Consider the following 27,628-nt stretch of genomic DNA (forward strand, 5'->3'; position numbering starts at 1 on the left):
TTTAATATATCAATACATTCAAGTGACTCAGGAAAGAATATCTATGGCTGCAGTCCCTTCATTTTGAGGCTTGATGGGAATCTCAGCAGCTCATGTGACATCATTTTTAATGGTGGGAATATTAGTTACGGCTGAATTTATATCAGTCATTGTATTTTTTCAGTGTAAGCAAAGCATCTAGGAATCACAAAACATTAGATATTACACATTTCAGGTAAGCTGATATCTCATTTTAGAAAATGTTGTGTTACTAATCATACTTGGCCAAAATATAGCTAGCCATCTATGGTAGATTCAATAAGAAATGATGCCATCTACAGTAAGCACATTATTGCTGCAGAAAACAGCTTTTCCCGTGATCAATACACTAAGCGTTGTCCATTTAGCTTACACAGAACTGTGTGGTCAGTAATTGTAGCTCCGTCTGCTTCAGTGAAGTCAAACAAGGATTCTGCTTGCTTGCTGCATTCAAGGCATTTAGTTCTTATAAAATCTTCCATGTAATTTTAAACAATCCTTGTGCATAAGGTTACTAGAAATTGCTAGAAACCATGCAATTAATATGGCCTCATTATAGTTTTTTCCTGACGAAGGAGTTTGTTCAACCCTGAAATGAGTAGAATAACAAAACTGCTCTTTGTTCAACACCATCATCACCATTGGATATGTTCTTTAGCAGATTTATCTGTATATCTATTTCTACTAATGCAATAAACATTGGGAAAGATGGAAGATGCCTTTTTTTAATAATCTAAAAAAATATGCTAATCTCATAAAGGCAAGCTTTGTCTTTATGCCCCATTAGGAATTTTGACACTCATCCAGAGAGAACCCCTGCTGATATGCTACTCTCTAAAGTGGGGAACCTCCTGACCCGCACATCGCAAACATTAGCTTCTATTTGAAGAAGACCCATCACCAAATGGAAAGCATCATGAACCATCTGAAGACAAAATTCTAAAACCTTTTTTTTTTAAATACATTTTTTAATCAAGAAAAATAAAATGATCTTCTTTAATTTAATGATAAAAGCCGTGTCACTTTAAGAACGAGAGGCTACTCTTGATAATCCTTTGAGACTTAAAGGGGTATTCCCATCTCCAAGATACTATCCCAACATGGTGTAACAATAACAATATTAACAAATATCTCCAATTAGAAATGTAGTATAGACCTTAGGTATCCATAGTTATGTCCACTGAAAGTGAGAGTTAGTTAGCTAGTTGCTAGTGGTCGTAACCATGGATACCTAAGGTCCTGAGAAAAGAGACAGTGAATTAAAAAAAAACTAGACTACATTTCTAATTAGAGATTTTTGTTAATATTATTATTATTATTACACTTACTACATATTGGGATAGGATCTTGGAGATGAGAATAACCCTTTTAAAGTCTCTTTCCTAATGGGCAGGCATTGCAGGACCTTAGGTAGCCAGGGTTATGACCACTGATCTAGTGATAGCTAGATAGTTGCTAGTGGTCATAACCATGGATACCCAAGGTCCTGCAATGCCTGCACATGAGGAAAGACATAGCGAATCAAAAACTACATTTATAATTGGAGGCATTTGTTAATATTATTATTATTACGTAGCAATGAAAAAGAAGAAAATGAGGGCACTCACCAATCTTTCACGTTCTTAGTCCTTTATTGCAACACGATCCAGTTAAAACACATGGCCGGGGAAGAGAGAGAGCCGAAGCCCGTGTGAGCAGGCGAGAGACGACAGCTGTTTTGCGCTGTGCTTTGCGCTTCTACAGGTCAGCTTGTGCATAGGTGAAACAGTGGAAATGTAGTGCCGGCCATGACACCGCCCACCACTGTGTCCCCTCCCACAAACCAAACGATATATACATATACTTTAAAAAGCACACTTAAAACCATTAACGCAACCTTAGTTGGTAACAAAACCTTTTAGCAAAGCAGACAATTGGAGACATTTAAAGTTATTCTAGGAACCACAGTTAATCTTTAGAAAGCATAAAGGGTTAATCTTTAGAAAGCATAAAGGGTTAAACCCTCACCGCTACCAACAGCGCACAAGACACTGCAGAATGCACAACTTCTGCAATAATATTCACAAAATTATCCCCCAACATCGGTATAAACGTCAGCAAAAAGCAAAGAAAAAAATATATATATATTTTCAAAAAAATTCTTAAAAACAAAACAAAAAAAAAACAAAAAACAAATATGTCATATTTTTCCAAGCAGCAAATCATTAAAGAAATATCGACATATCCACACGGTCATTGAAACCTAGTGGCCCCAATGCTTCACTGCGCAGAATCCATCTCGTCTCACATCTGAGGAGCAGATTATCCAGATCACCTCCTAGCGCCGGCAGACTGACTTTCTCAATCCCGGCGAAGGAGAGGACCCCTGCATCACCGCCATGTGTATCCCTAACATGTGTTTTTTGTTTTGTTTTTAAGAATTTTTTTGAAAAGATTTTTTTTTTTTTCTCTTTGCTTTTTGCTGACGTTTATACCGATGTTGGGGGATAATTTTGTGAATATTATGGCAGAAGTTGTGCATTCTGCAGTGTCTTGTGCGCTGTTGGTAGCGGTGAGGGTTTAACCCTTTATGCTTTCTAAAGATTAACCCTTTATGCTTTCTAAAGATTAACTGTGGTTCCTAGAATAACTTTAAATGTCTCCAATTGTCTGCTTTGCTAAAAGGTTTTGTTACCAACTAAGGTTGCGTTAATGGTTTTAAGTGTGCTTTTTAAAGTATATGTATGTATCGTTTGGTTTGTGGGAGGGGACACAGTGGTGGGCGGTGTCATGGCCGGCACTACATTTCCACTGTTTCACCTATGCACAAGCTGACCTGTAGAAGCGCAAAGCACAGCGCGAAACAGCTGTCGTCTCTCGCCTGCTCACACAGGCTTCGGCTCTCTCTCTTCCCCGGCCATGTGTTTTAACTGGATCGTGTTGCAATAAAGGACTAAGAACATGAAAGATTGGTGAGTGCCCTCATTTTCTTCTTTTTCATTGCTACATATTTATGGACACATTTTCATTGAGGTGCACCACCAAGTCACCACTGTATGGTTTGTCCATCCGAAGTCTGCACAAATGCACCTTGACTAGAGCCTATGAGAAGTCGTTAAGACACATGCAGTGCCGCTCTTCTCCTTTTTTCCCTTTCTCCTTTTTTCTTTTGATTTTGGATTATTATTATTACACCTACTACATATTGGAATAGGATCTTGGAGATGGGAATACATCTTTAATGCTTCTGCGTTGGAAGATACCACTTTGCGGAATAAAGCTTTAAGTGTGCAGCATGCAAACACAGGAGATCAGTTCTGCTGCTGTTCTATGTCATGTAATTATAATAGGAAGCACTGTAAGATAGATTCCTGTGTATTATGGGGCAGCAGGAGAAGAAGGGTAAAGGAAGCAGCAACTGTCCCAGCCTGTAACAGTCAGTGTGTAAAGGCTGCGGCTCACATTTCGTGTATATAGTGAGAAACTACGATTCCTCCTTTATAACCAGCTTCTCCCCCTGACGCAGAAGAAGCTGTCATTATCAAGCAGATTAACCCTTTAGAAGCAGCTATGTCTTCCTCTAGCAAATGAAAGCTTCAGTCACCTATATCCTCCTCCCTTAGCTGGGCCATATAACAGACATTTTTCTGCCCATTCGGATACCCTGGTGAATTATTTAACCGCACATAACTCACTTTTGACAAATTTGTAAGAATAATAGCTCAATCTATTATTATAGTGTTCTGTGGTCCAGCAACAAAGATGTAGAACAGTCACATTGATCTGTATCCCGCCAGCTCCCTGCCATTCAATTGCTAGGGATAAGAATAAGCCCCCCAATCCTGGTGCGCAGTTAGATGAGAATTGCAACTAGATTTTGATCTCACTCTGATAAAATGAAAGGAACACCTGCATCGCTAAGGGAAGAAATCTGATTTTCTAATAATACATATTTGAGAGAAGACATATACTTTCATCTAACGCTAATTTTTGGAGTTTTTCTAAGAACTTAGAAGTCATTTTTAAGATTGCACAATACATTAATAAAATGTTGAAATTATTCTATCAAACCAGATTCTTACCCACTCTTCCTCATGCCAGTCCACCTGTAGCGATGATCTGCTGTTTCTTCCTGTCCACCTTGCCACCAGAGTATCCTGGTCATTCCTCAGCACAACTTGGTCTGCCTCCCCTGACGTAGGAGAGGCTTTGGAGGCTATGTAGTCTGGGCGAGCAGCATTAAGTCCATGGATTGCATTGGCTAATAGTTTGCAGTCACATACAGTGACAAGCTGTCTAGTCTGGGCACAATGAAAAGAAAAAAAATGGCATACAGCAACATATTAGGGCTTATGTATTTTTGGATCGTAGAATTAACATTGCAAATTCTCGAGTCCCACTATTCTCAGCTACATATGATTCTTCCCTTAAATCCTCTGCCCACATATCGTGCCCGGACTCCCTTGTTTAGGTCAGTGGAGTTGCACCTGACCAGAGTGCGCGCTGAATTAAATGAGGCTGTCAGGGCAAAATGATGTCGTAAAGTAAGCACATCTCTATGTATGGCAGGCAGCTAGCTCTGAGAAGAAGGGAAGGTTCCAAAATTCATTGGCTACATTTCAATAAATTTACTTTTTAGAATATGTAAAATAGGTGATTGGTGCCCTTTGGACCATGGAGAGAACCTCTCCTCAGTCAATCTGACTGCCCAGCTCCATCCCCACTTCATCAGTGGCTTCACTTGGGCTAATACAGTCTCAATTGTAATCATGTAGATTGACTGAACATCTTATCTCCTGGAGTTTCCATCTCACCATTTGGTGAATGCGTTAAAACTAGGGCAATCCAAGCAATCAAGGGAGTTAGGTCAAGAACATGCTGGTTCACCTTGCTCCAGTTGACTCACGGTGGAACATAGTTCTTCTTCAGGTGGTATATATTTCATAAAGGATCTTTTTCTTGAGATGCAAATCATGTATTTTGGAACTTCAAGCCCTAAGTGATGAGCTTACTTCATAATGTAATATCGCCCTGAATGACTCTCTTAATTTGTGCGCATACACACAGTAACAGATGCAATGCATGAGTGAATACACCACCTAGGCTTCAAAAATGTTTAATATGGGCCAAATCTGATCAAATAGTTTGCGGGCAGCATATCTCTCATACTGATTTAGGTCCTTCTTCACAGATTCTACGAAAAACGCTGGAGCAAAAATAATGCTGTGAGATATCGTCTTGTAAAATGACTGCCAATGGTTCCTAATGGGTGCTGATAAGGTGCACTTGCACTTGAAGATCATCGATAAAAGAGCAAACCCTTCTTCGTCAGGTGAAACCATATTTAAGCAAGATTAAAAAATGTTCTTCTTGACATTGCATTGGTCCTGCAGAGAACAATGGCAGCCTATGTGGACCGAACAATCTATTATAGATCATACAGTGCACATTGGAAGTGCGGTCTGGCTGTGTAAACAGGCAATTAAACGACCGGCGATAAAGAAAAACAAGTTGTTGATTGGAGGTCATTAAATGGCGCACAACGCCTATCATGCTCAGATTCAGTCATTGTATGAAACAGAAACCTGCCCAAAATTCTAAAAATGTAACAAACAAAACAAGTTGCTTTACCTTATCTGCTAAAATAGCAAGCGTCCTCTCAATACCATTGGCTGATCGGTCCTTTGCCGCTCGGGACAGCCGCTCTGCATAATAACTGACCTGTGTCTTCAAAGTATTAATGTGGGCAATGATCTCCTTGGCGCGAATGATATCTTGTGGGATGTAAACAATGGACTGAGGGCAGGCGGTTGTGCTGGAAATAAATGACAACACAGAGGAAGGAGAAATTACCGCCAATCACTGAAATAAATATATACGACTGACTGCGAAATATGTTACAGCAAGTGGACATGGCGCCTGACATGGTGTACATGACAATGATTCCTTATATTGTCACGAGATATCTGCTGTTAAACAAGAGCTGTGGAGAAAGACAGAACCACAAAGAAGTTTTATCATTGGGTGCAATGTGCAGTCACACTATGAAAAGTGCATAAAATACAATGTATCTGATAAAAATCCAGCAAGAATAAGAAAGCAGAGATCAGGCAATGGCCTTGCGAATACAGCATGCAGTGTTACTTGCAACAGTCATTTATACATCATTGTACTATCAAGAGCGATATAGTTCAAAATAATTACAACTAATTTATATGACCATTTTACCCTTCTCAAATGAGATAATTTACATGTATCTACTCGATGGTAAGGATATGTGCCCACGGTCTGTACTCGCTGCGGGTTGGATGTTGCATACTTGTGCAGCGTCCTGCTGTTATAGCATAGTGGATGGAATTTCAAGAAATCCCTTGTCCACTATGCGTGCACCGACGCCTCCGGCTCACCGCAGAGACTGACATGTGGCGCGCCTTTCCAGACGGCAGCATTTCTAATTATCGTGCGGAGACAAGAGTCTCTGCAAGATAAATATCACCCATACAATATATTGAAAGCAATGATTCCTCATGGTTCAGTGAACACATGCGGATTCACCTGCGTTAAATAGCCGGCAGCGCTTTGGACCAGCGAACATGTGCTGCGTCCAAAGCGCTGCCAATTACTGACCATGTGCACGTACCCTGAGTTTTTTTGGTGTTACGACAGATCGAACCTCCACATTGACCTCATATCACAGAACGGAGCTGAGAATGTGGAATTGAGTGTTAGGGCAGAGACAGACTGCCGTATAACTTGTGCGAGGATCACAACGTAAACCTCGTACTGGTTGGCAGCTCTCCTGACCTGAGCTTGACGGCTGCATAGAAATACATCACGCTGTCATGCTCAGGTAAGGAGAGGTGCCAGGCCAGTCCGTGCAGTGCAATGCGATCATCGCACGAGTTATACAGCAGTCTGTCTCTGCCCTTAAGGGTCCCCTAACTAATTCTGAGTTACAGAAGTCAGACCGATGGTCTAACATTTATCACCTATCCCATGTACTGTATAAATTATATGGCTGGAATACTCCTTTAATATATTCCTAAAGACTCTTGGGTAAGTGCAAAGGTGACTTATTTTAGCTCTAGATGTTTATTAAAGGGATTGTCAACCACAGAGGAAATTTTTGGACGAATCCGAACAGTGCGCGATGTACACAACACTAGGATTCAGCCCATTTGCTGGTTCCAACAGTGGTCACATGAATGCGAGTCTGTGATCTGCATAGCTGCAGTCATGAACTGAAGAGTCTCAACCACTTCTCAATAGATTGTACCAAGAGGTTTCTGTATTCTCGCCATGTGTCCGCCACTATGCAAATAGTATACTTGTGATCATGTGACTGGAACCGACAAGCAGAGCGGAATCCTAGCAGTGTGTACATTACACAACATTAGGAAACAGCAGGGCTTGGTGAAAATATTCTCAGGGGTGTGCAACACTTATAAAGGGAAACGGTCACCAGGTTTTTCCCATCTAATTTGACAGCAGCATCATATGGATACAGAGAGACCCTGATTCTAGCGATGTATCACTTACTGGGCTGCTTGATTTAATTTTGAAAACATCTCTCTGTTTTATCAGCAGATTATGACTACAGGACAAGTAGACCCATTGCCATGTAGTCTTCCATATTCATTAGCTCTGTTTCACCAGCCCCATCACTAAAACAGCTTTCTGCCTATGCATAGTGTACACAGAAAACTGCCAATCAGTGATTTGCGTGGGGTTGTCCAGAATTTAGCATTCAGAGATCTACAGCAGGTGAAATAATTATTTTATCAAGACTGCAACAATCAGCCCAGTAAGAGATACATCACTGGAGTCAGGATCTCTCCCCCTACTTCAGGCTGCTCTTAGATTGGGTAGCAAAAACTTAGTGACAGATTCCATTGAAATTCTACAACATTGCTGCAGATTTTAATTGATTGACAAGTAGAAAGAAGTTTACCTTCAGTAAAAATGTTGCAAAAGAAATAATTTACTGATAAACAGATTCTTCAAATTACAACAATACACCGTGTTCCAAATTATTATGCAAATTGGATTTATGTGTCAAAGATTTAATGCTTTTGTTTTTCAAATAAACTCATGAATGGTATTGTGTCTCAGGGCTCAATGGATCACTGAAATCAATCTTAAACACGCGATAATTAGTTTTCCAGGTGATTCTAATTAAAGGAAAACCACTTAAAAATGATGTTCCACATTATTAAGCAGGCCACAGTTTTCAAGCAATATGGGAAATAAAAAGGATCTCTCTACTGCTGAAAAGTGTTAAATAGTGCAATGTCTTGGACAAGGTATGAAAACATTAAATATTTCTCGAAAACTTAAGAGTGATCATCATACTGTGAAGAGATTTGTGACTGAAACAGAGCACAGACAGAGTTCATGCAGATAAAGGCATAATGAGGAAGGTTTCTGCCAGACAAAATTCATTGGATTAAGAGAGCAGCTGCCAAAATACGATTGCAAAGCAGCAAAAAGTTATTTGAAGCTGTTGGTGCCTCTAGAGTCCCTCGCACTTCAAGGTGTAGTATCCTTCAAAGGCTTCATGTGGTGCATAAACCTACTATTCGGCCACCCCTAAACAGTGTTCACAAGCAGAAATGGTTGCAGTGGGCCCACACATACATGAAGACTAATTTTCAAACAGTCGTGTTTACAGATGAGTGTCGAGCAACCCTGGATGGTCCAGATGGATGGAGTAGTGGATGATTGGTGGACGGCCACCATGTCCCAACAAGGCTGCGACGTCAGCATGGAGGCGGAGGAGTCATGTTTTGGGCCGGAATCATGGGGAACCAGCAGGTAGGGCCCTTTAAGGTTCCTGAAGGTGTGAAAATGACCTCTGCCAAATGTACAGAGTTTCTGACTAACAACTTTCTTCCATGGTATAAAAAAGCAGAACCGTGCCTTCAGGAGCAAAATCATCTTCATGCATGACAATGCACCATCTCATGCTGCAAAGAATACCTCTGAGTCATTAGCTGCTATGGGCATAAAAGGAGATAAACTCATGGTGTGGCCACCATCTTCCCCTGACCTCAACCCTATAACCTTTGGACTAACATCAAGCAAAAGATCTATGAGGGTGGGAGGCCGTTCACATCAAAACAGCAGCTCTGGGAGGCTATTCTGACTTCATGCAAAGAAATACAAGCAGAAACTCAATGGATGCAGGAATTGTGAAGGTGACATCAAAGAAGGGTTCCTATGTTAACATGTAACTTGGCCTGTTAGGATGTTTTGGAGTTAAATAGCTTTTTTTGTTCAGTGAATGTGACCTCCTAATGCTGCAAATTCCACAAATGAGCATTTTCAGTTCTTTAAAACATATCAAATGTTTAGAAATTCTACTGTGCCTAATAATTTGGAACACTGCATTTTGAGTTTTTATTCATTTTGGAGATTATACTGTTATCATTGGGAGGTTTTTTCAATAAAATTCGATGTATAGTCTAATGGGTGATGACTTTTATTAGACTGACTGTCATTTGCATCGACCATTTAGGAAAATCTGAGAAAAATATAATTTGCATAATAATTTGGAACACGGTGTACAAACATGTTTTTAAAATACACTCCTAACTTAGCACAGAAGAAGACTACACTACAGTACTTAAATATCAAGAGGATCTATATCTAAAATGTATTTGGCATGACAGGTAGTACATGCTAAAAAATAAACCCGGCTTTTTCTAAAAGCATCTAACAGCACAGACAATGATGCGGGAGAATATCCCATGTCCAGGTGTGGTTATAAAGAGAAGCAGCAATAGCATTTTGGGTTCCTCTGCCCATTCTAATAGCTGGAAGGATAGAAAAGTGTATTTAAAAGAAAGCACCACAATGCAATAATGGAAACGTCCACACAAAACCACAGACGGTATCACAAAATGCATGGAAAAACAAATATGGTGTCATGGATGCTGCAAAGCAGACTCACCAGCTTTCCTCATAACTGCTATAAGGAGCCAAGAAACAAAGCGGAAAATTAGATCAAAAGCGTTTTTTGTTTCTTTAAAAGCTTAACAAAAACAGCTGCATTTTGGGGTAGGGTCCAGATTCTAAAAACCATTGTCAACCAGCTGATATTGCCACAGGAACTTGTGTCTGCTCTGGAACGGACATTTGGGCAAGCTAGGTTCACACCAGGTTCTAGATCAATATTATGGACATATACATGCCCACAGGATATCAGTAACCAAGCTTGTGCTGAATCATTATGGAATATGTTTGGCCAGCATACATCAGTATACATTTGTCTAAACTGTATTTAAGTTACAATTGAGCCAAAAATATTAGCAGGATCCTGGTTCAGGGCCACGTCAGTAGTCCGTATGTGCAAGATCAGGGCAATGGGAACCTTCTACTTCAAATGACAAGACGCCTCTTCTGATTAGAAGGCCCCAGAACATCATTACGTTACAAAGTGCCACAAGCATAATCACATGAGGGCATACTAAGCAGAAGAGGCGCTGGGGTGCCGCAGGTAGTTCGCCACACCCTGGTCCAGCAATCATGAAATACCGACTTGGACATTGGACCAGGGTCCTGCAAAACTTTTTGTTCAACTCTAATTAAGATGCTTTTTCAACTACTCTTTTCAAAAACACTGTTTGCCAAATATTTTTTACATAAGGGAAATTAGTGGCAGGTGTATGGACCGCAGGGGCATACAGTCGCAAATGCCAGAGACATGTTTCGGGCAGACTATCTTCTCATGGTGAGCACTTGGCGAGAGCTATTCTTCATAGTGGCTATTTGCTCTGCCTAATGGAAGGGCACTCCGAGCTGGAAACGTAACAGTGTAAGTGGACAGGGTTGTACATAATAGACATCCTTTTGTAAGCATACAGTTAGTAGATTGCAATACTTAGAATTATCAAACATGTTCCTCAATAGCTTGCCATCTAGTCAAACACAATGATTTGAAGAGTCCATATAATTCCATTCTACCAGCTCATCTGACATTGGGTATGGAAAGATGCAGAGGTCTTGGACTTGTAATCTAGTTACCAATATAATGCTATTACTGGATCCATACTTTGTGCAGTCCTCTTGTTTTTTCACAGTCTAATTGACTGTGGAGGACTCCAGTCCAGAACATGGCTGCTGAGGGAGGGTCACGTAACCAGGCCCATCTGTCCGTGGCTTCCAATGATAATATAGTGCGAAGAGGAATGTGTCTGGTCACATAACTGTCTTTGCTCCGGACAGTGAATGAAGAAACAGATCCCATATAAAAGCAAGGCTCTATTTAAAAAGGGGATCTAGGATCCATGTTCATGAAAGTGGTGAAGGTCCCAGCTGTGGAACCATAAGCCACCACCAGAGATTGGAATTGTGGGACAACCTTTTAAAGGTCTCATGCGGATTGCTTTTGCAATTGTGCCGCCTCATGTCAGACTGAATGGCAGAAGAACTGAATTAAAGGTATTTAATAGTGATGAGCGAATATACTCGTTGCTCGGGTTTTCCTGAGCACGCTCGGGTGATCTCTGAGTATTTGTAACTGCTCGGAGATTTAGTTTTCCCTGCCTTAGCTGGATGATTTACAGCTGCTAGCCAGGCTGAGTACATGTGGGGGTTGCCTGGTTGCTAGGTAATCCCCACATGTGTTCAAGCTGTCTAGTAGCCGCAAATCATGCAGCTGCGGCAATGAAAACTAAATCTCCGAGCAGTCACAAATACTTGGAGACCACCCGAGCGTGCTGGGGAAAACCCGAGCAACGAGTACACTGGCCCATCACTAGTAATTAATGATACTTTAAGCTTGTCATTAGAAAAGATCTAGTGGATCATGTCAGAAGGCCGTACATGGCTGATTATAATTAAGAAAATAAATAGCTCAGTGATGTAATTAAACCCTTGCTTACTTTTTCTTTGCGTCTTCAAACTTGTGTAACATCTTCCGCAATCCACCGGACTTAAAACCTTGGCAATGTGCAGCCGGGGCTCCTATAGTGACTATATCATAGTTCTGATCTGAAGTCAAAAGTTTATGAGGTTTAGTATTCTTTTTAATCGCAAGTTATTGCATAAAAAAAAAAAAAAAACTATAATCAAAACTGGTAACTGGTGCATTGTGTTATGCCAAGGCCGTGAGTGGACTACATTTTGCCCACAGTATCTGCGTGTGGTTTCCCAGCTCATCTCATTCCATGATATTAGGCCAAAGTAGCTGGTTACCGCCATATAACAAAATATTGGGACAGTAGAGTAAATTGCACAAAGAGTATTAACTGGCACGTACCCTTAATATATGTGTTTGATTATGGACTGTACTATAGTCAGAAACTGAAGTGAATGCCTGATATAAGCAGATGTAGATTTAGGCCAAAATATGAAACATTTTCTGGCATCAGGCTTGAAGGGGTTTTCTCAACATGTATCTTAAAGAGAAAGTTCCTGGTTGTTGGGGAAAAGGGGGTTAATGATTGAATGAAAGTTCAGGCCAGCAGCATTTTTTGTGCTGGTGGTCAGGAGGTGGACTGTGGTGATGAGCAAGTGTGTTCGGAAAAGGTGTTATCTGAGCATGCTCGTGTGCCAAAAGAGTGTCTCCGACGTGCTCGAAAAATATGTTCTAGTCCTTGCAGCTGTATGTCTACCGGCTGTTCGACAGCCCCAACACATGCAGGGATTGCCTAACAAACAGGCACATTCGCTCATCACTAGGGGGCAGTACTGTAGAATGGCTCCTCTACTGTGGATATAGAAATGGATAGGGTGGTAGAGAACTGTGCATCAAAGGTACCATGTGGTCTCAGCGTAAACTACACTGCAGCAACTGCATGTTTGGCCACTGCTGCGAAACAGCAGTAGTGGCCTGTTACCTTGGAAACGTACAGTAAATAAAACAGAAAAGAACACATAGCAGGAGAATTGAGGCAGATAAAAAAAACACAGTGTACCTGTGTATACCCATTTACTAACATCAGAGCACACCATTAATAAAACCGCCTAACCTAATAGTGCCCCTTGCAGTAAATCATATGCACCTTTTAACAACTTTTGGCATAGATTGCAACTTTTTTAGTGCTCAGTTTATATTTAAAATGTGAATATATGTGGCCATTAACTGTAAGCAGCAGGGTGGCTCAGTGGTTAGCACTGCAGCTTTGCAGCGCTGGGGTCCTGGGTTCACATCCTTCCTCTTCATGCAGTTAAGTCTAAGGGTAAGCGGAGAAACTGGTTGCTAGGGATGTGATTCACGACAACCCTGTCACACATTGCTCAACACATGAGGAAAATGCAGTCGCTCCCTATCTAACGCTGAGGAATAAATAAGATTTCCTCTAAATATAGCAGTTACATTATATATGAAAGCAATACCTGAGGTGGATTCATCCTGAACTCTCATTCTCTGAATGTGTAAATTGGTAGGAACGAACTCTAGTTTCCTGTCCGCTTTTAAGCTACTTGCTTTAAAAGAAACACCTAGAAAACAAAATAATTTCATAATACAGTACTTATGAAGAGACAATTTGCATACCTAATTTCCTAGAGGAACATGCATGGCTTTTAAGTCTCCTCACTCTGACATGCCAGGCTTGACATGTGACTCTCCACAAGGAGAAATGTCACCCCTTAGACCAGGGGTGGGGAACCTCAGGCCCCAGGGCCATTTACGGCCCTCGATGACCTTTTATCAGGCCCCCGGGCAGATTCTCAGGGACCGCATTCTTGGGCAGGGAGGTGTATTTTGATTACAACCAGCTCATTAATTTCTTCTTGCTCTGTTAGCACACACACATGCAGTGTTCACTACTGAACACTGAAGGGCATGCAATGTAAGATTACATCCTGAAACCAGCGCCAGAGTCAGGATGTACTTTGTGGTGGAGTTTGTACGGCCCCCGAAGGATGGTATAAATATACAAATGGCCCTTGGCATAAAAAAGATTCCCCACCCCTGCATTAGACCAAAGTACAATACTTGAAATGTGACATACACGTTCATATTAATATATTACTTAGAACAGTAAATGCAAAAATGGCCTTGTTTTCACCTGACAGTTATCTATGGTGTGTAGGTAGACTTAGATTTCCGGTAAAGCGTGCCAGGAGAGGGTGCAACAGTAACTGGTCACATATAGTGACTGCTTGTTGCCTCTGTTATTTTCATCTCCAAAGCAATTCCAGATTTACAGGGAATCTCTCACCAGGTTTTTGCTACCCCATATGAGACATCTGCATAATACAGAAATAAGAGACCTTGATTACGGCAATGTGTTACTAATTGGGCTGCGTGCAGAGCTATCAGTTATCTGATCGGTAGACACAATGTTCTTGATGTACACTGTGCATAGGCAGAACCCTGCCAATCAGTGGGGGGGGGGTTATACAGGGCTCATGAATATGGAGGACTATCTGGCAGCAGGTTTACTAATCCTCTAGTGATAATCTCCTGCTGATAAAACTGTGATATTATTAAAACCACCAGAAGCAGCCCACATCGCTGGAATCAGGATCTCTGTCTCTGCATTATGCTGCTCTCAGAGTAGGTGGCAAAAAAACAGCGACAGGTTCCCTTTTAAGCAAGGTAAAGAGGATATCTCATCAAAGACATGCCCTTAAATATAGGAGGCACTGAAGCAATCTGCCGACTGCTAGTGATACCCCTCCTAAAATCTCCAGTAACCGATCATTTTGGAGGGGGAAATTGTTGTCACCTGATCTCATCCCCATCAATGGCTGCAGCAGAAGTAATTACATGGTGATCATTTATGTGAATAAATATCTAAGAGTTCACAAGATGCAAGAGGCGCTGCTTGTTAGAGGGTCTCATCACATAAAAGCATATGGACAGGGGTAACCCCGATTCACTGAATAATGAAACTTCTACAACATTCCAATATTTGACTTTTTAGATTTCCACTCCTTACTTTAATATAACCTCTCCCTGATAAAATTCCATAGCTCAGAAACATAAATTCTATGAATTAGCGTTACGATGCTTCTACACAGATCGCGACTTCAGTGGGAAAAAAGGACAATGAATTTGTGGCAAAATCTGCATTGGTGGCATAGAAATCCACTGTGGATTTTGCACATTGATTTGCATTATAAAAACAAGAACCGAGACCCCAAAATCTGAGGGTAAATTTCTGCAGCTGACCTTTGTACTGATGGAGATTAGTCAGATTATCCTGGTATGTTAGAATAATCGTCTGATACTGAGTTACTATCTGCCGACGAAGGTTCTCCCAGCACGGAGACAGTTCCCCCAGTTCCTCAAGTTCGCACACCCTGTGCAAGACAAGATTGGGAAAATCGCATTATAAGGGAAACAGCAACTTAATGTAAAGCGAAATTTAGTAATATATTATTATTTAAAAAAAGCTGCCGTGATATTGAAATTTCAGCATCCGCCTCTGCTTACTTCCACATTGTTTTTAATATAACGTTAATAGTAAGCATCCTACCCCTCTCTGCACAGGGAAAAAGGGGACGGACGACTAACCCTGCTCAACCTGCCTGGTGCTAAATAAGGTGTGAAAGAGAAGGGGGATGGCTGAGCTAATCAACCAGGCAGTCAGCCAGCACCCTTCGTACAGGGGCAGGAGATTGGATGGGTCATGTATTTATAGTATCTAAGAATACATACAATGCCAATTTTCCATGACCATCTATGAGGACTGTTGGTACAATGCTGCTAATTTACATATGTTTATCTGATATGAGAAAATGTATTTCCAGGATGAATGTTGCAAGCTGATGCAATTAACCACAGTTATGGAAAATGTGGTAATCGAACAACACTTTTGAATTTATGACATTTCTCCATTGATACATAGAGTAAGCACAGTAGAAAGTTTCAATGCTTGCTATTCAGCCCCAGAAGTACGCTTTGCCTGATTGGGTGCATGTACGCAATGAGTCAATATTTTACCATTTTATCCCCCTATGTATCCCCCCCATGGTGCTGCAGCAAATTTTTTAAGGCTCTAGCCTTAATCAGTCTCCTTCCCCCACTGGCAGCAAACAATGTAGTGACTTTTTTGTCTACTTGTGCAAGCAGTCACCTTGCTGCGTCCTCTTCAAGTAGGAGCTTAACAAATTGTCTAGGTATGTTCAAGGAGAGGATACTCTCAGCCATTTGCTCTAATATGCGGAGGTGATTTCCATCTGTTGTAGGAAAGCGGTACATACGACAGATCGCTCCACCAAACACTGCAATGAAGAAGAAGGAAAAATATTATGTAGTAAAACTGCTTGTTAATTAGGAATTGTGTCGTACTGGGAAATCTTCATCCACCAGTTTAAACATGCGACAACTAGAACAGGCAGATTAGAAAAATATATTCAAATCGATAGATAGGCTGTGTGAGATTTGGCTAAAAGAGACATAACCATTGGGGTTTTCTGTTTTAAATAATGTAATAATAATAATAATAATACACCCCTGATTGGTCCTAAAGAAAAATTGGTATTAAGTAATTTTAAAGGCGTTATCCACTACCTGATCAACCCTTTTTGAAATAGTAGTCCTCATTGCAAATTAAAAATAATACATATTCACCTGTCACAACTTTCTTTCTTCAGCGATGTAATTGACGGATATTTTGGGGCTCGCATAACATGGTTAGGCCATGTGAGCCCTGCAGCCAATCAGCGACTCCCACTTTCTCTGGACAAGCGGAAGACGTGAGAGCGTAGCAGCCCACCAGCCACCGCTGATTGGCAGCAGGGCTTGCGTGGCATAACATTATGTCACGCAAAGCCCCAGGAAACCTCGCACCGATAACACTGGAACAGCGCCAAGAAGGAAGGCGAGTACAGTGCCTTACAAAAGCATTTGACCCCCTGGAACTTTTCAACCTTTTCCCACATAGCTTGCTTCTAACATAAAGATACCATGTGTAAATTTTTGGTGAAGAATCAACAACAAGTGGAACACAAATGTGAAGTTGAACGAAATTTATTGGTTATTTAAAATTTTTGTGGAAATTCAAAAACTGAAAAGTGGGGCATGCAATATTATTCGGCCCCTTTACTTTCAGTGCAGCAAACTCACTCCAGAAGTTCATTGTGGATCTCTGAATGATCCAATATTGTCCTAAATGCCTAATGATGATAAATATAATCCACCTGTGTGTAATGAAGTCTCCGTGTATGCACCTGCTCTGTGATAGTCTCAGGTTTCTTTTTGAAGCACAGAGCGCATCATGAAGACCAAGGAACGCAACAGGCAGGTCCGTGATACTGTTGTGGAGAAGTTTAAAGCCGGATTTGGATACAAAATGATTTCCAAAACTTTAAAAATCCCAAGGAGCACTGTTCAAGCAATCATATTGAAATGGAAGGAGTATCATACCACTGCAAATCTACCAAGACCCGGCCGTCCCTCTAAACTTTCATCTCAAATAAGAAGAAGACTGATCAGAGATGCAGCCAAGAGGCCCATGATCACTCTGGATGAACTGCAGAGATCTACAGCTGAGGTGGGACAGTCTGTCCGTAGGACAACAATCAGTCGTACACTGCACAAATCTGGCCTTTATGGAAGAGTGGCAAGAAGAAAGCCATTTCTCAAAGATATCCATAAAAAGTGTTGTTTAAAGTTTGCAACAAGCCACCTGGGAGACACCCCAAACATGTGGAAGAAGGTGCTATTAAAACCAAAATAGAACTTTCTGGCAACAATGTCAAACGATATGTTTGGCGTAAAGGCAACACAGCTCATCACCCTGAACACACCATCCCCACTGTCAAACGTGGTGGCAGCATCGTGGTTTGGGCCTGCTTTTCTTCAGCAGGGACAGGGAAGATGGTTAAAATTGATGGGAAGATGGATGGAGCCAAATACAGGACCATTCTTGAAGAAAACCTGTTGGAGTCTGCAAAAGACCTGAGACTGGGACAGAGATTTGTCTTCCAACAAGACAATGATCCCAAACATAAAGCAAAATCTACAATGGAATGGTTCACAAATAAACATATCCAGGTGTTAGAATTGCAAAGTCAAAGTCCAGCCCTCAATCCAATCGAGAATCTGTGGAAAGAGCTGAAAACTGCTGTTCACAAACGATCTCCATCCAACCTCACTGAGCTCGAGCTGTTTGCCAAGGAAGAATGGGCAAGAATTTCAGTCTCTCGATGTACAAACCTGTTAGAGACATACCACAAGCGACTTGCAGCTGTAATCGCAGCAAAAGGTGGCGCAACAAAGTATTAAGTTAAAGGGGCCGAATAATATTGCACGCCCCACTTTTCAGTTTTTGAATTTCCACAAATATTTAAAATAACCAATAAATTTTGTTCAACTTCACAATTGTGTTCCACTTGTTGTTGATTCTTCACCAAAAATTTACATTTGGTATCTTTATGTTTGAAGCATGATATGTGGGAAAAGGTTGAAAAGTTCCAGGGAGCCGAATACTTTCACAAGGCACTGTATATGTCATTTTGGTTTTACAAGAGGGACTACTTCATTTAAAAAAAGGGCTGTCCAGGTAGTGGGAAACCTCTATTAGACAGGTCAAGAGTACTGTACAAGGAGTGTTGTAACCCCGTTACTGTGCATTAAATTATACCTATACCACTTTCCAATGCATTATGGGTGCAAACCCACCTTTATTAGCTGCTAATGATGTATTAAATACATTTACCAATATGAACCAACTGAAGTGAAGAGGATAAAATTAGGTTTGCATGTTGGTCCATATACGAAGCCATGCAACCTGAAATTTTAAATATAAAAAAAAAAAAAAAAAAACACTAAACATACAGTTTTCAGATCGAATTATATAAAATTTCAATCATTGGTGAAACAAGTGAGATACGGGAACAAACATAAATAACAGTACTAGAAGTAATTAATAGATATCAGTAGACATAATAGTTTGGTTTGTGCAAGACAAAACATTTGGCTGAAATAGAACACAACCATTACAGAAAACAAGAAGTGATTAACAAATGACGGTACCATCCGGTGGAAAGAGAGGGGAGGAAGAATGGGAGGTAATATGGATTAGGGGGGATGTAATGTGGAATGCGCATTTTGGTGTGATGAGATTTGGGATTTTAGTCCATGGTCCCCAAATTTTGAGAAACTTTAGATGGGCATGGTATTCCCAGATAGGAGAGTTCTTCAATGTGGTGTAAAAGGAGGATTTTATATATCCAGTCTGAGTGGGAAGGAGGTGTTACTTGCTTCCAGTGAAGGGGGATTAATAGATATGTAGCTCCTAACAAAAGAGCAAGCAAATAGTGCTTTTTAGGACTGAAATATTTTGTGGGCCTACATAGTAGGATTTCCGCTGGGGTTAGAGTATGTTTAATGAATCCTAATTATATCTCCACTCAGAACAGTTTTATTTTGGGGCAGAACCAAAAGATATCACATCTCCCACATAGGTTGGACTTTGTTAAACCTAACTGGTGTAATAGTTCAGGAGTCCTGTACCATCAGGATAGTAATTTATAGGAATTATCTGCCAAAAGTATGTATCTGGAGAAACCATGTGAGTTGGATAGAATGGACTTTATATCAGCATCATATAGGTTGATGCTTAATTCTTCTTCCCATGAAAGAAGAAACATCGGTTTATAAGAGTTGGTTGGTGAGATCAAATCCCTTTTGGGAACAGGAAAAAGAAGCTTTTGAGATCAGATCTCTGACATTTGGAAATTTTGCTTTAAAAAGGATCAGGATGCGAGAGGCATAATTTCGCTGTAGGAGGTTATAGAGGTGGCGAGTTGCTTCGTCTGGACAGGAGTCTAAAATAGGAATTTTGTTAGATAAGAATTGGGTGATATTATAGGTAGGCACATTGGACCATAAGTTATACACATCAGGGTAGTTGAGATCTATAAAATATGGGATAGTGGAGATAAGGGCTAAAGCCGAGGGAGTCAATGTAGGAGATAAGACATGGATAACTTAATAGCTAGACAAGTTGAAGACCTCCTTCTCTCCTCCACACTTATTCGTTCCTCACCCAATCGCCTCTAAGACCTCTCCCGAATATCCGCCATCCTCTGGAATTCTGTGCCCCAACAATTCCAAATATCCACCACATTCGGATCCTTCAGACAGAACTTGAAAACCTATCTCTTCCAGAAAGCCTACAGCCTGCAAAGACCCCTCTGCCTCCTCAACAACACTGGAGCTGCTGCAACTCCCAAACTTACTGTCTCCTTTCCCACCATCCTGTAGAATGTAAGCCCATAAGGGCAGGGTCCTCGCCCCTCTGTACCAGTATCATTGTTAGTTTGCTTACTGTAAGTGATATCTGTATTTTGGATGTAACCCCTTCTCATGTACAGCACCATGGAACCAATGGTGAGATATAAATAAATAATAACAAGTGATGCTAGAGTTAAGAGGAGGTCGGGCACCGGTCCAGATGTATGCATGAGTGTTTTTACCTAAGGCCTCGTTCCCAATTCCATTTAAACTTGGTGAGTGCAATGCGAGAAAAAAAAAAAAAAAAAAATCGCATTGCATTAGCACCAATGTTATTCAATGAGGTAGTTCAATTGTGCTTATTTTTTCTCAGTTGTATTCAGCATGAGAAAAAAAAAAAAAAAAAAAAAAAAAAAAAATCGCAACATGATGCAATTTCACTCCAAAATAAATAATAAAATGGACAGCACATGAGTGCTAAAAAATCGTTCCATTCTCTTGTATGAGAATGTGACCGATAATTTATACACAAGTGTGAGCGAGGCCTAAAGGTATTCTATGAATAAGAAAGAAAATGTGGCACTCACCCCAATACACTGCTGAATTAATGTCCTTTATTCATCATAAAACTACACAGTTGGCATTTGGAGAGGCGGCTGGGATCGGGTAGTGGTGCGGGGAGGAAGGAAGAGGACGACGGCCGTTTCGCGCCGATGCGCTTCCACGGGTCCAGGCCCTGGAAACGGCCGTCGTCCTCTTCCTTCCTCCCCGCACCACTACCCGATCCCAGCCGCCTCTCCAAATGCCAACTGTGTAGTTTTATGATGAATAAAGGACATTAATTCAGCAGTGTATTGGGGTGAGTGCCACGTTTTCTTTGTTATTCGTGAACATTATTTATTCTTTTTTTGTTGAGCACCCCCGTATATTACTGCAATTACACGTGCTGCACGAGCCTCAATAGGATCCAGCGTTTTTCTCTCAATTAACTTGTGCTTGACAGCCTGGTGCCGTTCATATATCTTCACTTCGCTTTTCTAAAGGTATTCTATGTCCGAACAGTTCAATCATCTGTTTAGATGGATAGCTTTATAGGAAGTGTAGACATCTGGGAGACCAATGCCCATACAACCTTCATTGTCAGATTAGTGTAGGACAGAACTTTGGAAACCACTGTACTTACCTGATTTTAATAGTGTATCTTTTCTTAGTGATGCATATTTTGAGCGAATTCCTAAAGATTCTGTTAAACTTTCATCAACAGGAATTACTGTCTAAAAAAAAAAAAGAAAGCATACCTCAGAAAATCAAGTACTATAGAAATGCTTAATCTCGGGTGGCCCACCCAGTACATGATGGCAGAATGCATTAAAGTCAGCCAAACCCGCCAATTTCAGCTGGACCCGCTGGCCATAGAAGTCCTCATTTAAACATCACTGATTTTTTGAGAAAGCAAAAAAATGACCGATGTCCATCAGTCTTTTGGATCAGATTTTCATCAATGCTTGGGGTAAGTGTGTTAGCTCACAGAAAAAAAATACAATAAAAACATGACATTTATTAGATATGCTTTAAAAAATGTATACAGAGTAGAACTAAATAAAATCTGGGGGCACCACTTGCGTATTTAGGGTGCCAACCTCTGCGGCAAGGTAGGGTACAGTAGTTCCCCATCAGCTCTTTATAGGGCACAATAGTATCAATTTCTTTATTGCTTCACTCCTTTTCCCGTAAAGGGGTCTACGACACAACTGGACGCTAATCCAGATTTTATTTAGTTCTACCCTGTAAACATTTTTTAACACATATCTAATAAATTTCATGTTTTGTTGTAGCATTTTTTCTATTTAGATACTACTTTACCATTTTTTTTTATGAAAATCGGTAAGTGCGTTAGTTTTTACCATCAGGGTTTCATCAGTTTTTCTCAAATGCAAAAAAAACACAAAAACTGAAGGAGGTTTCTCAATCTTTTTGGACACCACATGATTGGCATCGGACTGTCTTCACAGTTTTTTCATGGACCCATAGTCTTGCATTGTCAAGTTGGATCCTTAATTCTAATCAAAAACTGGACACGTCTACAAGTTTTGGTGTGGATCACTAGTATAGCAGTCCCAGTTACAAGGGAAAAAAGATGAAAATAAAAAAAATGTATATATTGAGATGCCACCCCATAGGTTTTTTATGATCTTATGGGAGGCTCAATGTGTAAAATAAATGAACAAAAAAATGAATAAGTTAATAAAATATTGCAGGTAAAAATATAAATAAATAAAAAAATAAATAATAATGCAAAAAAACAAAAAAAACTTGTCCAATATATAAAAATAATTGTTACAGAATAAGGAACACATTTTTTAAATGCATTTCAGTGGTCCTTTGTGGTCAGAAACAAATTTAAAAAAAATGGGAAAAAGACACTTATTTTCCCATCGATAATGACAGAAAATCTGGAGGAAAAAATAATAATAACATGATAGTGACAAAACTGAAATTCCATGTATCCCGAAAAAAAGATGGAAAGAGTATTTGAATACCCGAGTGAGAAAAAAATGTAAAGCTCTTTAAACTGCACTTATGAAAAAAATCCGAAAAAAGTGCCTGGTCAGCAACGGGGGGGTTAAATGGCCCAGATTGAACTGGTTAAATTGATTACATTTAAAAATCAAATTGATAGATGGAAGTCTAATGAAATATCAAACATTTTTCTGTAAATATAAAGAGTAATCCTAGGAGTATACCACAAGGGCGCATGTATTTGGCTGGTGAGAAATATAACATAAAATATTACATCACACTTCAATATCTTCTGGCCCCGCGCTCCTTTTATAATAACACAGACTTTATATAACCTGGCAGGATGACAGGCTACAAATGCCAAATGGTATTAACCAGCAGACATGAGGTTAATCTGCTGTTAATAGAGTTCCAATTTTGTTTGGCTGCCTTACTGAAAGTGCGACTAACGGGAGAAAATGAACTTGAAAACCACTGGATTTCAGTCATGGGGGGGCAGTTTGATTGACAGCTCACTTTTTACAGACGCACTGCTGAGCTGGATGTCAGTCAGTGCCGGGCGCCCATACAGCCGCCACTCAATATGTGACTGAAGCTGCATCGACTGCGCCTCTCTGAATGAGGCTCCCGGGAGGAACAAAGTTCATTCTCCTCTCCTCCATAGACGCGCTTCCAGTAAGGTGGGGAGCAACGCTGTTCACCTGCAGTTTGGCCCTATATCGGCAGGGTAATAGCATTTGGTGACATGAAAGGTTCCCTTTACCATAGTTGGGGAAACCATGATATTTGGCTTATTGATCCAATAAGAAAAATGTATTGATAGAAACAGGCGAGTAATGATTCGGCCTTTCCAATGTCAAAGAACACCAGCGTAGGTTCCAAAATCTGATCTTAAAAGTGTTCTATCAATACTTACTCTCCCATTAACAGTATCTGACGATCTGGACACAGGCGCTTGCTGATCTACTTTCTCCTCCATCTGCCAGCCTATCACCGTAATATTTCCGACACGCTGCAGCTCAGCAGACCTGTAGAGAAGAACACAGGCTTCACATTCAATAAGATCCAACAGCATAGAGAGTAATTCATTGTTTAGAATGCCATAACTATTTTGAATTCATCTTTATTTCTACGGGCTCCAACTTTTCACCCTAACTCATCCCAAAGGAGAACATTTTTCTTTGCTACCCAATTTTTTACTAAATTGGATGTATGTGTGTTTGGGATCATTGTCTTGCCGGAATGAATAGCCCCTGCCTACTTTGGCTTTACCATGTGGCAGCATTACATTCCCCAGTATATCTTTGTACATGGTAGCATTCATATTTCCATCAATTCTATGCAGAGGGCCAATGGCAGATGCAGAAAAGCAGCCCCAAACCATGACAATACAATGGCAAACAACCAAAAAATAACATTTTAGGCACAATTCAACTACCCATGACAAAATATACAAAACATTTGGCCCGGCAAATGTTGAAAACAAACACATAAAGGGATGAAACAATGTTAAATACAATTTTCACCCTTATAGCTGAAAACCATTTGCTTCCGGTTTGCTAAAATCACCAGGAAAATAGCATCACAACAACCAGACAGAAGCAATCACACTTACACTTGTATCTAACACACCCCATGGACCGATTAAGGGTATGTGGACACGTAGTGGGGATCTCTGCGGATTTTTCCGCAGCGGTTTTGAGAAATCCATAGGTAAAAAGCACTGCGTTTTACCTGCGGCTTTACCGCGGATTTCCTGCGGTTTTTGTGTGGATTCCACCTGCGGATTCCTATTATAGAGCAGGTGTAAACAGCAGCGGAATCCGCACAAAGAATTGACATGCTGCGGAATAAACAATGCTGCGTTTCCGCGCGTTTTTTTCCTCAGCATGTGCACTGCGGATTTTGCTTCCAAAGGTTTACATGGTACTGTAAACTCATGGAAAACCGCTGCAGATCCGCATTAAAATCCGCACCGTGTGCACGTACCCTTATTGTTCAATATTTGCATTTATTTTTTTTTTCAAGTCACTTTTCTTTTCACTTGTGATATTTGTTGAAATTTCTCGCACCAAGTTCTTCAAAATGCACCCACATCATGCAGTTCTCAGATTTCATAGCAAAAACCTATACCCGACATGTAGAAGTACACAATATCATACAGTTAGCACTGACCATAATGGTAAATGTAACCTGTGGTTTTTCTCTTGCAGCAAATCTTTCACTATAAACTTTCCAGAGCCCAACAAGTACATCTGCATGGAAAGAAGACATGATGATTACTTAGATCATAGTTTTAAGTTCAAGGTTGTTTTACTGTACGATATCATGTTGTAATACACTTTCAGATGTATCAGCTGCCAACATGACAACTGCCATGCCAAGCACATAGCCTCTTCAGAGGAAGAAGACAGGAACTCTAGCGCCATATATTGGAGCTAGCACGCCTGAAAGTCAATATCCACTCTATAAAGGGAACCGGTCAGTCATCAGGATTAGCCCCTAGAAGGTATTAGGAGCACTTTATCAGCTTCCTAAAACACAAATGATGCCGGTTTCAGAGCTAAACGCTATATGTATGAGTCCATGCTCTCCTTGCCTACAGTCATCAGACTAGTCCGGGACCACTGTCAAACAAAGCCTCTGCACGGAGAAGGGAATGATTGGTGGGAGGGCTGATAAGAGTCATAAAAGGCTCCAAATAAATTAAAAAATTGTGGACCAATTGTAATTTGTAGTATTATATTGGTGAACACACCAGCAATGAGGAAAAGGTATATGTCTAGCAAAATAGTTCAGGTCCGTACTTACAAAGGGGCTTAGTCTAAAACAAAAAGGAAAAAAGTTTGAGAGTGCGGTACAAGGTGTGTCGCAGATATGACTGATCAGGATGGAATGGGGCCTAGCAGACACAAATGACTTATTAACGGGTCTCTGAAAACCGTGCAGCCTTGGTCTTTGGCCCATCCATCCTTTTCTACTGTCATAATACTATGTACACTCCCTGACAGAAGTTGTGTCGCTTATCCATGTTATGTAAATAAAAGCTTCTAACCGGACAAATTCATCCATTGGTTTTATAAATTATTCTTTTGAAAGCTAAAACCCTCCGAAATGTGATTTAGGTTAAGAAAATAAATTGGCATCAATGCAGAAATATTGATCAGTTAATGGACACAGAATGGTCAGATTTTGGCAAGACAAAAGTTGTCGCCCACAGAAAGTAATGTGATATACAAACAATTAACTTAAAATACAAATATATGTTGCATAACATTGGTGAATGAAGCTGTGGTGCTATTAGAGTCATATTTAATATTTTGTGTGACTTCCTTGAGCTTGAAGGACTGCATCCATGCGGTTCAACAATGATTCATACAATTTATTAGTGAAGTCATCAGGAATTGCAAAGAATGCAGTCTTACATGCCTCCCAGAGTTCATCTAGATTCTTTGGTTTTGTCTTCCAAGCTTCCTCTTTCATCCTACCCCAAAAAAGTTGTAGAGATGGATGTATGAGATGGAGCACCATCCTGCTGCAGAATTTGACCCCTTTTATGATTTGGAATATAAGAGGTAGCTAATACTTCTTGATATTTTAGGCTATTGATATTGGCTTCCACCTTGCAAATGTTTCGCACACCCCCATACTGAAAGTAACCCCAGACCATGATCTTTCCACCACCAAATTTAACTGTTTGTTTTCTGGGTGTATTTTGGATCCATACGGGTTCCAGTAGGTCTCCTGCAGTGTTTGCGTCGGCTGTGGTGTAATTCTACTGAAGATTCATCAGAGAAATCCACCTTCTGCCACTTTTCCAGCATCCATCTGTTTAGCAAGCTGTGGGACTTTGCAAATGCCACATGGTTTTTTATTTGCCTTTTGTTTAGTGCTGGCTTCTGGGCACTGATTCGACCATGGAGGCCATTTCGAGACAGAATCCTACAAACTGTTCTAGTTGACACACGGACTTGAGGTGACCAGGCCTGTTGGAGCTCTGCTGCAGTGGAAGAGGGGCTTGCTTTGGATTTTCTAACAAACGTTCCTCCTGAGCAGTTGTCTTGCGGGGTCTGCCGGACATGGGCTTGTCAAACACATCTCCAGTCTCTTCAAATCTTTTTGTAATTCTTTGTACTTGACGCTGAGACCCATTAAAGGTGCCAGCCACCTCTGCAGTGGATCTGGTCTTCAGCCTCTTGATAATCCAGGCTTTAGTCACAGGGTGGATTTTTAGCATGTTGTCAGAGCTCAAGTTGCAGTTCAAGTGAAAGTCTGGGGTGCTGGGTTTCTTTTTATACACACACACTAATTAACCGATCATAAACTAGGATTGGGTGCAATATATGACCAGGCGACAAAACTTTTGTCTTGCAAAACCTGACCATTCTGTGTCCATTAACTTACATAACATGGATAAGCGACAAAACTTTTGTCAAGGAGTGTACTGTATTCTGCAGGAAAGTTATGGAAATTGGATTTGTCTATGCTCTGTTGACTTTCTAAGAAAATTACCACTGCCAAAACAAGGGGAAAGTCTGATACAAATATATTATCACTGCTGGTCCCGGATACAAAACACTATATTCAGATGAACCTTCACTTAAAGGTTGTAGGGTACGTGCCCACGATCAGGAAAGAGCAGCGCTTTGGACGCAGTGTATTTTCGTTGCGTCAAAAATGTTGCGATCAATCACGCAGTTAAATTCGCATGTGTTCACTGCACAATGTGGATTTTCCGCATACAACACATTCTATTGTGGAAATTGACATGCTGCGGCTAGTAAACCCGCGCCATGGGCGAGACTACAATGCAGCGGTAAAAAGAAGCACAGTGGGCATGGGACTTGTATCGTAGAAAGCAGCGCAGGTGAACTGCATCCAAAATGCTGCTAATTCCTGATCGTGGGCTCGTTCCCCAACTTATTTCAGCCCCTTTATAATTTCCTTTTTATAAAAAGAAAAAAAGAAATG

The 27,628-nt window shown here is 40.6% G+C and overlaps 1 protein-coding gene across 6 annotated transcripts in view; it reads right to left on the reverse strand.

Annotated features, from left to right (window-relative positions):
- The window catches only part of INPP4A (inositol polyphosphate-4-phosphatase type I A), a 152,891-nt gene that overhangs the window by 34,672 nt on the left and 90,591 nt on the right, over positions 1-27,628 (reverse strand). For 4 of the 6 annotated variants that reach the window (XM_077296510.1, XM_077296506.1, XM_077296508.1 and 1 more), the window contains exons 7-16: positions 24,833-24,912; positions 23,574-23,685; positions 21,321-21,411; positions 16,032-16,179; positions 15,125-15,255; positions 13,339-13,443; positions 11,883-11,991; positions 9,950-9,967; positions 5,629-5,812; positions 4,080-4,298 (exon numbers count right to left, since the gene is read on the reverse strand). In XM_077296510.1, coding sequence (XP_077152625.1) covers positions 4,080-4,298; positions 5,629-5,812; positions 9,950-9,967; positions 11,883-11,991; positions 13,339-13,443; positions 15,125-15,255; positions 16,032-16,179; positions 21,321-21,411; positions 23,574-23,685; positions 24,833-24,912 — 1,197 coding nt within the window. The remainder of the gene's footprint in view (positions 1-4,079; positions 4,299-5,628; positions 5,813-9,949; positions 9,968-11,882; positions 11,992-13,338; positions 13,444-15,124; positions 15,256-16,031; positions 16,180-21,320; positions 21,412-23,573; positions 23,686-24,832; positions 24,913-27,628) is intronic. The other 2 variants (XM_077296509.1, XM_077296511.1) reach the window with 1 other exon arrangement.

The sequence above is a fragment of the Ranitomeya variabilis genome, chromosome 3 (assembly GCF_051348905.1).
Source record: "Ranitomeya variabilis isolate aRanVar5 chromosome 3, aRanVar5.hap1, whole genome shotgun sequence".
NCBI lineage: Eukaryota > Metazoa > Chordata > Amphibia > Anura > Dendrobatidae > Ranitomeya > Ranitomeya variabilis.